This window comes from Passer domesticus, chromosome 10 (genome assembly GCF_036417665.1).
Source record: "Passer domesticus isolate bPasDom1 chromosome 10, bPasDom1.hap1, whole genome shotgun sequence".
Classification (NCBI taxonomy): Eukaryota; Metazoa; Chordata; class Aves; order Passeriformes; family Passeridae; genus Passer; species Passer domesticus.
In genome coordinates, this window is record NC_087483.1 from 27,938,715 (window position 1) to 27,951,236 (window position 12,522).

Consider the following 12,522-nt stretch of genomic DNA (forward strand, 5'->3'; position numbering starts at 1 on the left):
TTCAGTGTCCCCTTTATGAAATAAGCTGCTGGCCTTGTTCCATTTTCAGTGAATAGTTTGTCTGCAGCACATTAATCGCTAAAACAGGAGGCTGCCTTTCTTAGAGAGAGCAAGGACTGTGTGTGCTGCAGTGTCCAAGGTCTCTCCTTACCTGTATAAGTGTTACTCAGGAGGGTGAAAAATGGGAAGCATAGAAAACACATCTCTTTCAGTTCCTTCTGTCTTGCCTTGTTAGCAGATGTCTTGAGGCTATTTCTACACAGTGCTGTCAATGCTGCATCTTTAAGTTGTGTGTTACCTGCTTGGATCTCTAGCTGACAAAGCATTTAATCAAAGATTAATACTTTGCTCATGGAGCTCAAAGAAAAGATGTACACACTTCAGTTCAGCTGAATTGGGATCTTGAAAATACTGAAAGAAATCTATCTGCCTCGAAACAAACCGGGTGAAGCTAATGTGTCCTTCAACTGCTCTTCATGAGAGTATGTGTGTTCTCTGACAGAGGAGTATGCTTGAGTACCTTCCACACTGCCTGCCTTTTCTGAGTGATTCACATGCTCTCTGTCCTGCACAGAGGCCTCCACTGGTGCCTCTGTTGCCAGCATTTTTTTCACCAACACTTGCAGTGGTGAAGCTGGCAGGTATTCATGGGCGGAGCTGCAGCACCTGCAAGGTGGAATCCATCTAACTGCTGTCTCCCTTGGCTTTTCTGTGCAGAGGGATTATGAAGACAACATCCTCTTAAAGAAAGCTGAGGGTGAGTTCTCTGTCACCCTGCATGCTATGCTTCCACGCTTCTGTCTGTCCGTCCCGGCCGCTGTCCAGTTGCCTGTCTGTGCTGTCCACAGTGCTACGGAGGCGGCGTTTCCTGTGTGCAACGTTGGGTGAGTGAGAGGTGGCTAAGCAGACACTCCTTCTGTTTTGTCAGCTATTTTGCCACTTGGACTCTCCAGTGAATGCAGCTCATTCCAGTGGTTGTTAGTTCTGTTGGCTGCCTTAACAACAGGCAACTCTGCCTTCCCTAAAGTCTTGGCAGAAAAGGCAGCAGAATGGTGGTACAGGTCATTGTGGGCACATCTTGGCATCTCACATCTGTTTGTTGCCAGCATAGTCAGAGAACAATTCCTGCACAGGAACTAGGTGGGGACAAGCACAGAACATCTCACATTCACTGGAGAGGCCTGGGCTTCCGTTTAACCAAAGGCAACCTGCCCAGCATGAACAGGGAGACATGAGCTACCAACTCAACATTTTAGTCATTTAGGAGCAAGGATGCTCCCAGTTACCAAGGTTTGTCCTATTTTAATGAGGGAGGTCAGTACTGTAGAAAGGAATGCAGTGAAGTTCCCAGGCAAGGAGGAGGTGTACTTCCAACCAAGTGATTCCAACCATTTCAGTGTTTCAGTCTTCACTTGGAGAAATAATTTGCTACAAGTGATAGGCCCAGGATGATGGAAGATAAGGATGGTAAGCAGCACACAGCTTAGATCAATAAAATAGAAAAAGCTGATGGCATATCATGTTCTTTGCAGAAATAGAACAAGCAAAGGGATTTCTGGAAAATTGAATAAGGTATTAGGGAATGGTTCAATCCTCTTTTCTCACCTGAGCATATAACAGAGGAACAAATAGTCATTTAAATTAAATAGCTGCAAATTTAGATACAGTAGAAGCAAATATTTAATTGTGGAACTGATTTGCTTGCTATCACCTTATAGTCATTAATAAAGTTCTTAGCTGTAGTAACTAAGATTCATTAGCGTGTGAACAGAGCATTTGCAGAGACTAGGGACAAATTTCTTCACAGTATCACATATTTGTCCAGCTGCATTTGGGATTCTTCCATTCAGCACTGGTTGCTTCATATCCTAACTGAATAACCCATTGGGAAAGGCCCACCCTATGCATGATTGCACAGGCAGCAAATGATCCACTGATCTGCTTAAAATGTATCTCCATTCCCTAGTGATCTCGCTAGCATCTTTACCTGGGAGACATCAAGTCCTTTCTCCGTGGATCCTGACCGTGGCACACTGAACCCAGGTGCTGTGTGCATGGTCAAGGTGATCTTCCAGCCCAAGGTGGCTGGGGTGCATTATGCAGCAGCAACATGCTGGTTTGGAGGTGAAGTGAAACAAAAGAGGACAATCATGCTAAAAGCCCTCGGTGAGTCTTTCTTGCATTTAACACTCAAAGAAATGTGTATTACCCCTAACTCCGGAGTAGCATGCCACAGGGATGCATGGAGGGCCTGCACTCTGAGGCTCTGCCACACTTGGCTCCAGCCAGTGATGAGCAAGTGAAGCCCACAGCTGGAAAGTGGCCTGTGGAATTCTCTAATGTACTTTTGCCAATTTGGAAGTGGTATCTGAAGAGACAGAGGGTCCAATATGCCCTGTGGCATGTTTTGGCCAAACCAGCATTTCTAAAGCCTGTTTGAGTTGACAGAGGGGAAGAAGTGAGAGGAATTCACTGGAAAAAGCCTCCACAAAGTCCTGGCTTTGTCTGCACTCAGTGTCTCGTCTGTTCCTGCTAGACAGAGAAGCAGAGGGAAATTTCTAAAGCTTTCTTGATGCAAGCTAAAATAAGCAATGATTTCATTAGCAAGTGCATGCCTGAAGTGACTTGTATTGCCACTGACAAACAAAAAATGTGATTCTGAGTTAAGTAAATAAGGTTGAGAAGGGAGTTTATTTGGTTCAAAGCAGAGCCAACTTTGAAGGTAGATCTAACTTCAGAGTTATCTGAGGTTCTTCAGACCTTGTCCAGCTGAGTGTTGAATACTCAAGAATAGAGGTTCCACCTGTTTTTCTAATTCACTACTCTCTTTAACAGCCAAATACCCCTGCCTGTGTGTGAACGTGACAGGAAAGAAGTCAGAAGACGTACAGTCTGAAAAGTTTCAAGATGTCCTGTGTTTTGGATCAGTACCAGTGGGGACAACTGTGGAGAAGTCTGTGGAAATCTTCAACATGTCTGTGGTATGGGGAGAGGGAGATTGACTCATTGTGAGAAGCTGGCAAGCTGACACATTTCCCTGTGATATGTGGTCTTGTGTGTCTCCCTTAATGCTGTGAAAATAAGCTAAGTGTGAGTGTGAATGAAACAGAGGTGATGAGCCTTCCCCTACCAACCATGCCATTCAACCTTGCCTTCCAGCTACGGTGCAACTTAGCCATTTGCAGCGTGGTAATGCAGTTTCCCCCCGCTTCCCTTCTGTGCCTAGTCCAGATCACCAAGTCCTTTGCATCCTGCAGCTCTCCAGCCCACTCTGGACAAGTCCATCAATCCTGTGTGGCAGTTGTGTCAGTCTCAAATTGGTGTGTGTGCATGTCCCAGGCAACTGATGGATCTTCCGCTGCCCTCTGTGGAATGCAGCCCAGTGAATTGTTCAAAAGTCAAATGGATTTGAGCCCCTTGTTGCCTGTGCCAGCTCAGCCCATCCCAGCCTCTTAAGTGATGGATGTACTCAGAGACTGCTGACATAGATGACAGCAGTGCTGACTCCTCCACAGGCTCTGCAGCTTGGGAGTGGAAGAGACACACTCATTTTTGTACTGTTCTTATTCACATTGCAGGCATGCTCAGCATTGCCAGGCAAGGATCAGAACAGTTTTTTAAAGGGTCTCGAGTAAGGTGTCAGAGCACCAGCTTTGTTTTTTTGGGAAAACAAGACCCATAAACAGGGTGGAACTGTGGATAGAGGGAAACAAGTTACCTGCCTGCATGTTCCCGTGGTCACAGCAGTCATTTACGCTATTTTGGCCTCTAGGGACACCTTGAGCCATCTTTCCACCTACCAGGAGGGGCACTCCAACCCCGGAGATCACCGGGAGTTTTGCTGCAACCTGCTGATTTCTGAGCATGTTGAGGGAGCTTGTTGCCACCCGTTCTCCATCAGAACAAGATGGCAGAGGTTTGCTGCACAGTGGTTCTGTGGTGGCCTTGGTGTTCTTGGTGGTGTTCAGCAGTGCTGCAAACTACAGTTCTTACCTGATTAGTGTCCTTCATTCCGAGCCATCCTGGCTCATGTTGGCTCCTTTGTTAACCTGTTTCTTTTCTACTTGTAGGTTGAGGCACCATGTGAAATAAAACGAGCAGAAGAACCTCTTCGTGGTTATGTTTTCTCCTGTGATGTGTCCCATGATGTTGTCCCTGCCAAAGGGAAGCTGGTCTTGTGGATACGGTTTCAGCCCCAAGTCGTAGGAGAGCACAGTACTGACTATTTCACTATCACATCTGCTGGATGCCACTTGAAGACTGTTCTGAAAGTGGTTGGCTCATGTAAAGGTACCAAAGCCTTTCCCGTTTCTCCCTGTCAGCTTCTCTGGAGGGAAAAGGTTAGTGCTTGGGGAAGGACTTGAAGTTATCATAGCCTGAAGTCACAGACTAAACTCCTGCTGGGATCTGTCTGTCCCTGGTGGGATCTATACTTGCTTGAATGTTTTAAGTGAATGTCCAACTGTTTGCTAGGACCAGTAGGTTTTCTGAAGAGTTTAATCTGTTTGGGAATATCAGTTAAGTGCAGCAGTGTCTTGTGACGTGTTGGAAGAAACAGCTATGACAGGTCCAGGATCTTATCTTGCATGTTGTGCAGGTCCTTCCGTGTCCCTGCACCAGCATTCTGTGGACTTTGACTGGATCAGTCTTGGAGAAAGTTTGATGCGGACACTGAAAATCAGCAACACGTCAGATGTGCCGGCCTATTATCAGTTTGATATTGATTGCAAAGGGAGCGTCTTCTCCTTGGATCGGCCCTGCGGAGTCTTGGAGGGAGGAACAACACTGACACTGAAGGTGACCTTTCGACCTGCTCACCCGATGAGCTACCACCGCAGAGTGGCGTGCCTGGTCCACCACCAGGTAGGGGAGGCAAAGGGTAGTTTCATTGCTGTGATACTTTAGGGGTATCTTCAGTGTAATCCAGCAGGACTGGCCTTCTCACTTAGTAGTCCCTGCAAATCTCTTCCCACTGCATTTTCATTGATAGCTATCATAGAATCATTAAGATTGGAAAGGACTTCTAAGATCATTGAGTTAACCCATTAACTCAGCACTGCCGTGTACACCACTAACCATGTCCCCAAGTGCCACATCTGCATGTCTTTTAAATACCTCCAAGGATGATGATTTAACTACATCCCTGGGGAGCCTGGGGTGACAACCATTTTGGTGAACAAATTTTTCCCATTATCCAATCTAACCACTGCCCAAACACAACTTGTCATTTCCTCTTGTCCTATCACATCTTACCTGGGAGAAGAGACCAGCCCCCACATAGCTACACCCTCCTTTCAGGTAGTTGTAGAGAGCAATAAAATTCCCCATGAGCCTTTTTTTTTTCCAGGCTAAACACCCCCAACTCCCTCTGCCATTCCTCATAAGACTTGTGCTCCAGACCCCTCACCAGCTTCATTGCCCTTCTCTGGACACGCTTCATCTCCTCAATGTTTTTCTTGTACTGAGGGGTGCAAAAATGAACATAGTAGTCAAGTCACAGTCTCACAATTGCTGAGTACAGGGGGACAATCACTGCCCTGGTCCTGCTGGCCACACTATTTTTGATACAAGCCAGGATGCCCTTGACCTTCTTGGCCACCGAGGCATACACTGGCTCATGTTCAGCTGTTGTCAGCCATACCCACAGGTGCTTTTCTGATGAAAAGCTTTCCAACCACTCTGCCCTAAGCCTGTAATGCTGCCTGGGGTTATTGTGACCCAAGTGCAGGTCCTGGACTCTTGTTAAGCAGAATCCCCATGGTGCAGGTTCCTATCAGCACTAGGATGTGGACAGTCAGTAATGCCTGTGGATAGAGTGAGGTGCATCCTCTGTGGATGTCTTGTCTGTGAAGGTCTTTCTCCTAACTTTAGCTGCATAGCTGTGCACTGAGTGCCTTCAATTTTCACTCCAATTTCAAGAAAGTTCTTGTCTCACATCGAGGCATAAAGTAAATGGTAGCCTAAAACTGCAGATGCTAAGCCTTTCCCAGCATGGTTTTGGAAGCAAGATACTGGTATGGTGAAACTCTCAAAGCAATCACAGGACAGTTTATTTCTTATTATCCTGTCTTGTGTTTTCCCAGGAGCCCCTGTATGTGGACTTTTTTGGTACCTGCCATTCAGACACAGCTAAGCCAGCCACCCTTCACAAAAGACACCTCTCCTGGTACCGAACTAACATGGTGAGGGGACTGACCTTCTACCCCCCTGATATCCTGGGTGAAATGCTGAAGGATGGGAAGTTGCAGATGGATGAAAAGGGAGCCCTCATGCTGCCCCCTGAGGTATGAGCTGCCCTCACTGGAATCTAAGACACTTTCAGCTCTTCTCTCTATGTGTTGAGTATCTGTGTACAGAAGACAGATCTAGAAGGGCTTGCAAGTGCCAGGCTGTTTTCTTTAGTATTTCTTCTATTGATCTTCCAGTACACACCAATGCTCTTTGTCAGCTGGCTTTTACTCTATATCAGCCACAAAGCTTCTTTCTGGCTTTAACTCAATCATGGGGTTGTTTTTTGCTTCCTCTTTCATTTCAGACTGAGGCTCACAAACAGAAGCCTCCTTTAAGCCTAGACTTTGAGCTGTCCTAGGAACTCTTGCTGAAGTGCATCTTGCTGAAGTGCCCTCTTGCTCATGAAGGCAGTCAGCACCTGGTGTCTCCCACGGGCACATTTTCTGTACTCACACTGAGATATTTCCATCCTGTAGATTTCTGAGGACCAGCCGCCCAAGGAATACTTTGAACCCAATGCCATGGCTGAGTATTTCTTCGATGGTGTAAGCAGCGAGCTGGCCTTGTTTCCTGCTCATGTTAGTGTCAGCCCCAGGGAGTATGATTTTGGATGCTGCATGCCACTGCACAAGGCAAAATCTCTTTCTCTCTGTGTGACCAACCACACCAAAGGAAGTATCATTGTTGCCTGGACTCCAAGTGATGGCAGTGCCTTCCAAGTGCGCCCTGAAATCTGTGACATGCTACCACTGAAGTCTTCAACTTTCCATGTATTTTTCAGGCCTACTCAGGTCAGCAGTCTTTATGCAGCAGAGCTGGAAGGTTTTGCTGTTTATAAGGTTAGTAGGAATTACTAAGACTAGAGATGACCTAGCAAGCAACTTTTTGCAGAATAAAGTATTTCGTGGGAGTATTTTCAGCTTAAACCCTTAATTTTGAATTTGAAAAACTAGCACCTCTATTAACGCTTTTGGACACTGTTTTGATACACTGTTGGGTTAAAGTTTCTCTTTCACCTGTGTCCTGGCAGAGAAATGACAGAACAATTCACAGCTCATGTACATGCACAGGTAGACTTGCTTTTACCCTAGGAAACATGAAGCATGGTACACCTCACTGAAGGAGGAATTACTATGAATTATTGCACTATTGGTATAGATCTGAGCCTGCACAAGAATGGTTATTGTGGCCTGGGTGATGGGCCAGAACTTGTTCTTTGTGTCTGGCCCTCCACAAGTAAAGCTGCGGAGGGCGCTGTCTCTCTTCTCCCAAGTGATGTGGGATTCATGTTACACGAGTCTGCAATTACAGGAGATTTAGCTCCCAGAAATGTCCTGGTAAGTGAAACTTAGCATTTGCCAGTTTCTCTCTCTTTGTTTCTCATCTGGCACTAGTCAGTCCTTCCTCCCTGAAAATGTCAATTCCTTAGCCCCAGGGATGTCACTGAACAAGCAGCTGCTTGAGGTTGTATGTGCACTTGGTCTCTTCCAACTCAGATTAATCTGTGATTCTGTGAAGGCACCTTGCCACACTCCCTTCCTGCACACATTGTGTTGTCCCTTGTGTGTCTGCAGGTGATGAGACACTACAACAACATTGAGAATGATGCCACCATCTGTCCGTCGTGGTGCCTGACTGTGAGGCTGAGGGCACACACATATGAAGCAAAACAGGAGCACATGATTCCACAGTACATCCTGGATATTCCCAAAGTGTGTAACTGGTTCACCTTTGGATCTTTGCAGAGACACTCACTGTTCTGAATTCTTTACTTTGTCTCCCATTGCACTGAGATGTGTCTGGTGGTTTCTGATGGTGTGGAGGCTCCTGCTGTGGTACAAGACTCGTGTACTGTTTCTCCTGCATTAGCTTGCCAGCCTCCACCATGTCAGCTGTACTAACCATCTCATTAGCTCTGAAGGAAAAGCTGTTGGGATCACCTTCTTTTCTGTTTAGGTGGACCTAGGCACTAACAAGGGTGTTCAATCCCCTCCTAGGAGCCTCAAGAACTGCATGCACTTGGGCAAACAGAATCCTCACTTGCGAAAGAGAAGTGGTTGTGAGATAGAGAGGAAGGTTCTCTCTCTGTCTTCCTGCCATTTCTGTAGCACAGTAAGGTATTTTTTCTATGAGGTAAAGTGAAATCTGGTCCTAAGACATAAGAATAGTCTTGAGAAAGCTCCTCAGCTAATCTAGGCAGTGCAGCCTTTATTTGATGTGCATGAAGTAGAGCAAATTCTAGCCTGCTGGAATTCTTCATCCAGGATGTCACTATGCACACAGAAACTGCAGGCACCAGCAAGCAGCTCACTTAATGGATGGGCATAAAGCATGGCATGGTGGAAAATAGGTTCACTAGTCCCATGAGCCCATGAGGGCCACTGTGGGAAGGGAAAAGACCATAATTTGTGTACCCTTAGGTGTTTTAATTTCTTTCCTTGAAAAGAAGCAGTTAGAAAGTTCTCCATAGACTCAGGATAGTGCTTATTGGAAACTGGAATTTAATATAGTGAAAATATTTTCTTTAAGCTGTTTTTTAAACCCAGTGAAAGTAACCCTTTTTGCTTGTCTCTACCAGAGTTTTCCTCCTGTGGTTTGTGACAATGATACCCACTGCAGTATGCTGTTGTCCAACACGAGCACCTCTTTGATAACCTTCAGTGTGAACCAAACTGCCTGTCCCTCTGTTTTGGTCAAGCCCAGCTTAGGACACGTCATTCCAGGAGGCCACCAGATCTTCTTTCTCTCCACTCACCCAGTTAACACAGTCTTGCAGCAGCATGTCCTGCCTTTGGAGCTGAACTCTTATCCTGCATACACCAAGGTAAGGAGAGGGAAGTGAGAGATGGTGAGCAAAGTTTTGTTCCCTTGTAGTCATCCCTTTTCATAGTGACTTGCACTGGGATGCTTATTATGTCTCCTAATGGTTAGTTTAGATTTTTCTCTTTGGAAATAGGAATGAAAGAATATTTTCAAAATTTAATATGGAGTCAACATTGCAGAAAGAAGGTCTTTGTGGTGCCAAACATCCTGTACCCCTTGTTCCTTGAATTTCCATCTCTTGGAATACACTGTATTATGCTAAAGGCCCAACTTCACAGCACAGCCTAAAGCCCTTCCCCTCCTAATTAAGATCCAGATTGTTCTTGCTTTTCTCTTGGAAGGAGCAACATCTTTGCAAGGCTCCTCCAGAGGCAGTTGAGACTTCTAGCTAATATCTGTTACTTTTTCTCTTAATTCCATAGGAGATTGTTCTCCAGAGTTGTGGCCAGTCCCTTCTTTTGCTCTTAGAAGGTGATGGAATTCTCTACTTCAAGCCTCTCCATATAGGGACCTCCTCTACACGAATGTACACCATTAAAAACTGCACAAGGCTACCCATAGATTTCACATGGAAGATCCAACAGTCAGACAGTAAGATCCTGTCTGTTAGCCCCACTGCAGGGGTCCTCCAGCCCTATGAAACCATGGTAAGTTCAAATTCTACCAAAGCTGTGGTTTGCTCTCTACAGCACAACCTCAGCCTGGCCTTGAATATCTGGATGTTCATTCCCAGTGTGAATCTTTGACAGAGATAGAGGTGGTGTGTCTGTAGAGAACTAGGTTAACTGTAATGGAGGAAGGGACTGTGCATTTAATGCAACTGTTGAGATATTTGGGTTTATCTCTGGACTGGAGCTCTTGTGGGCACTCTTCCCTCTTGTGGTTGCAGGCTCAGGCATGGACTTTTACTCCTGAGAAGGGCACCAAGTACGTGCTGCGAGCTAGGGTGTTTGTGAAGTGGAAAAGCCCAGAGCCTGTGTCTCCCAAAGATGTCCATTATGTCTTACGGGTCATTGGAGAAGGGGCACTGGGCATGATCAGGGTAAGGAACAGGGGCCCACTGAGTGCTAGTAGGGGGGACCAGGGTGGGGTGGGGGTCTCGGACTTTCCCTTTTTGCACAATCTGTACTGGGGTCAGCCAATAAGGATTCACAGCAAAATTCCCAGACACTGTTGCAGTGTAAATGACAGTACTCATTCTAGTGGCCTAATGGCAACATGTAAATGTGCTGCCAGTTCAAAATGACCTTAGCAAATCCTCTGGGATTGCTCTGCTCCAGACTAAATCAAGCAAGCCATTTGGCTCCTTGGGAATCACTGTTCCCTCCTCTCATTCTGTCTGTTCTCCTTCTCCATTTGTTTTGCTGTCATTATGATTTCTAAGTGCAGTGGACCTTTTAAAGAGGTATAGCCAGCACACCTCCACATGGCTTTCCTCCTGTTATCTGCTGGTCTGTGCAGCCACTTTCATTTTTAGTCAGGTTTCTTAATGAACCAGAGGTAAATAAAATAATACTTTGTAAGTCATTGCCCAATGTCAGTTATGTTGATTGATGGGTGATAATATCTTCGAGGTACTTAGTCATTATAAATTGTATGTGAGTGCACAACTAGCCAGAAGAGAGGGGCACTCGTTAAGCAGTCACAAAAGGGCCAGCAAAAATCTCAGCCTTGACCCAAGTGCAGCTGGCCAGCTAGTGTTCTCACAGCCCTGAATGTGCCACATCCTACCCAGCAAACAGCCTAAAAAACAGTAGGAGAAAGCATTTGGAGGAGGCATTAAGTCCCTTGCAGACCTGTTCCACATTTTATTGTGCTTCACCTTCCTACCTGGAAGGAGTTTGTAGCAAAGTGGGTGCTGGTCTCTTCTCCTGAGTAATAAGCAATAAGGCAAGAGTAAATGACTTAAAATTGCACCAGGGGAGGTTTAGATTGGATGCTTGGAAAAATTTCTTCAGGAAAGGGATTGTCACTCATTGGAATGGGCTGCCCAATGAAGTGGTTAAGTCTTCATTCTTGGAAGTATTTAAAAGACATGTAGATGTGGTACTCAGGGACATGGTTTGGTGGCATTGGCAGTGTGAGGTCAATGGTTGGACTCAGTGATCTTAGAGATCTTTTCTAGCCTTAACAATTCTATCTCCCAGGGCATGCCAGGCCCTACACAAAGCAGGGAGTCCTTTGCACTGCACTGCACGTGCCAAGGGATCAGCATGTGGTGAGATAGGTGGTGGCTGCACTCAACCACTATGCTTGACATGTAAAAGTGACCTCAGCATGGCGGGTTTGTATTCCAGGCACAAAACCAGTATGTGGACCTTGGAAATGTTCTAGTTGGTGATCAAAAAAGCTACAGCATTGTACTGCTAAATGATGGGATCTGTACTCTGAATTACATCCTCATTGTGGAGCAACTCTTCACAGGGCCCCATGACCCTGAGGAGGTCTGCAGCGATCTACTGGGTACTGTAAAGGAATTAACATGGGACAGGACCTTAGTTTTCCCCTCTTTTCTCCAAAACCAATCTAGAATTAACTTAGAGGTTGGACTGCTTTTTGGTTGGCTTGCACTGATTCTCTCAAACCTTAAGTTGTCTGCCCCTTTGCATAGGACATGACTTTTCTATCTTGCTGGAAAAAGCATTAACCAGAGTCTGACAATTGAAGTTAGACCAATCTGGACCTTGAAATAAGATACAATTTCCCAGAAGAGGAGGAAGTTAAATAAAGGACCTTAGCAGAAGAAATATTGGAGCTCAGCTCTTAGCTGCCTTTCTAGAGGACCTCCAGTTGGGAAGTTCCCTGCTCTCTGCTGGCCAGAGGCAATCTGGGTACTCCAATGAGCTGCCTACAGTTGTAGTCTGGGAATCCCAAATTCAGCAATTGAAGCTAATCCTAACTATTAGGCAAGGGGTGGCAGTGGCTAGAGTGCAGGTAGACTTAGTGATCTGTGTGCCACAACATGTGTGGTGTAAGAGACAGTAATGCCAAGAGCTCATACCACCTCTTGTATCCTACAGCTCTAGAGCTGGAACACTCCAGGGGAACAATTCCTGCAAGATCAAAAGCTTTTGTACGAGTAAAAGTAAGGCCAGCCCGTCGGCTGCGTTACACCTGGAGAATCAGATATGATAATTGCACACCCAGAGGTGAGATGGAAGTTTTGGGGTGTTCAGAGATGGGGGACAGTGTTTGTGAAAGAAGAGACTAGCAAGACAAGGAGTTTTGAGCTTGGAAGGTGAAAAATGTTATGCCATATGAATGAAAGGGGAACACAAGATATAAATAACTCTTTATGATTTTTCAGTGTGAAAACAAAGGGGCACTTCATAAAATGTTTAGGCTGTAGATTTAAATCAAAAAAGGTTTTTCTTACGTAGAGCAAAACTAAATTGTATAAAGGCACTGTTGAAAAGGATCACATTCATAGTCTTTTGGTGATGTCTAAATGTAGAAGACAAGGTACAA

General features: G+C 45.6%; 1 protein-coding gene across 4 annotated transcripts in view; it reads left to right on the forward strand.

Moving 5' to 3' along the window:
• CFAP65 (cilia and flagella associated protein 65) overlaps positions 1–12,522 on the forward strand; it is a 31,722-nt gene that overhangs the window by 3,010 nt on the left and 16,190 nt on the right. For 3 of the 4 annotated variants that reach the window (XM_064434785.1, XM_064434783.1, XM_064434782.1), the window contains exons 5-17: positions 718–884; positions 1,967–2,166; positions 2,836–2,981; positions 4,071–4,290; positions 4,598–4,863; positions 6,084–6,284; positions 6,708–7,070; positions 7,806–7,943; positions 8,810–9,055; positions 9,477–9,701; positions 9,944–10,096; positions 11,352–11,517; positions 12,075–12,203. In XM_064434785.1, coding sequence (XP_064290855.1) covers positions 718–884; positions 1,967–2,166; positions 2,836–2,981; positions 4,071–4,290; positions 4,598–4,863; positions 6,084–6,284; positions 6,708–7,070; positions 7,806–7,943; positions 8,810–9,055; positions 9,477–9,701; positions 9,944–10,096; positions 11,352–11,517; positions 12,075–12,203 — 2,620 coding nt within the window. The remainder of the gene's footprint in view (positions 1–717; positions 885–1,966; positions 2,167–2,835; positions 2,982–4,070; positions 4,291–4,597; positions 4,864–6,083; positions 6,285–6,707; positions 7,071–7,805; positions 7,944–8,809; positions 9,056–9,476; positions 9,702–9,943; positions 10,097–11,351; positions 11,518–12,074; positions 12,204–12,522) is intronic. The other variant, XM_064434784.1, reaches the window with a different exon arrangement.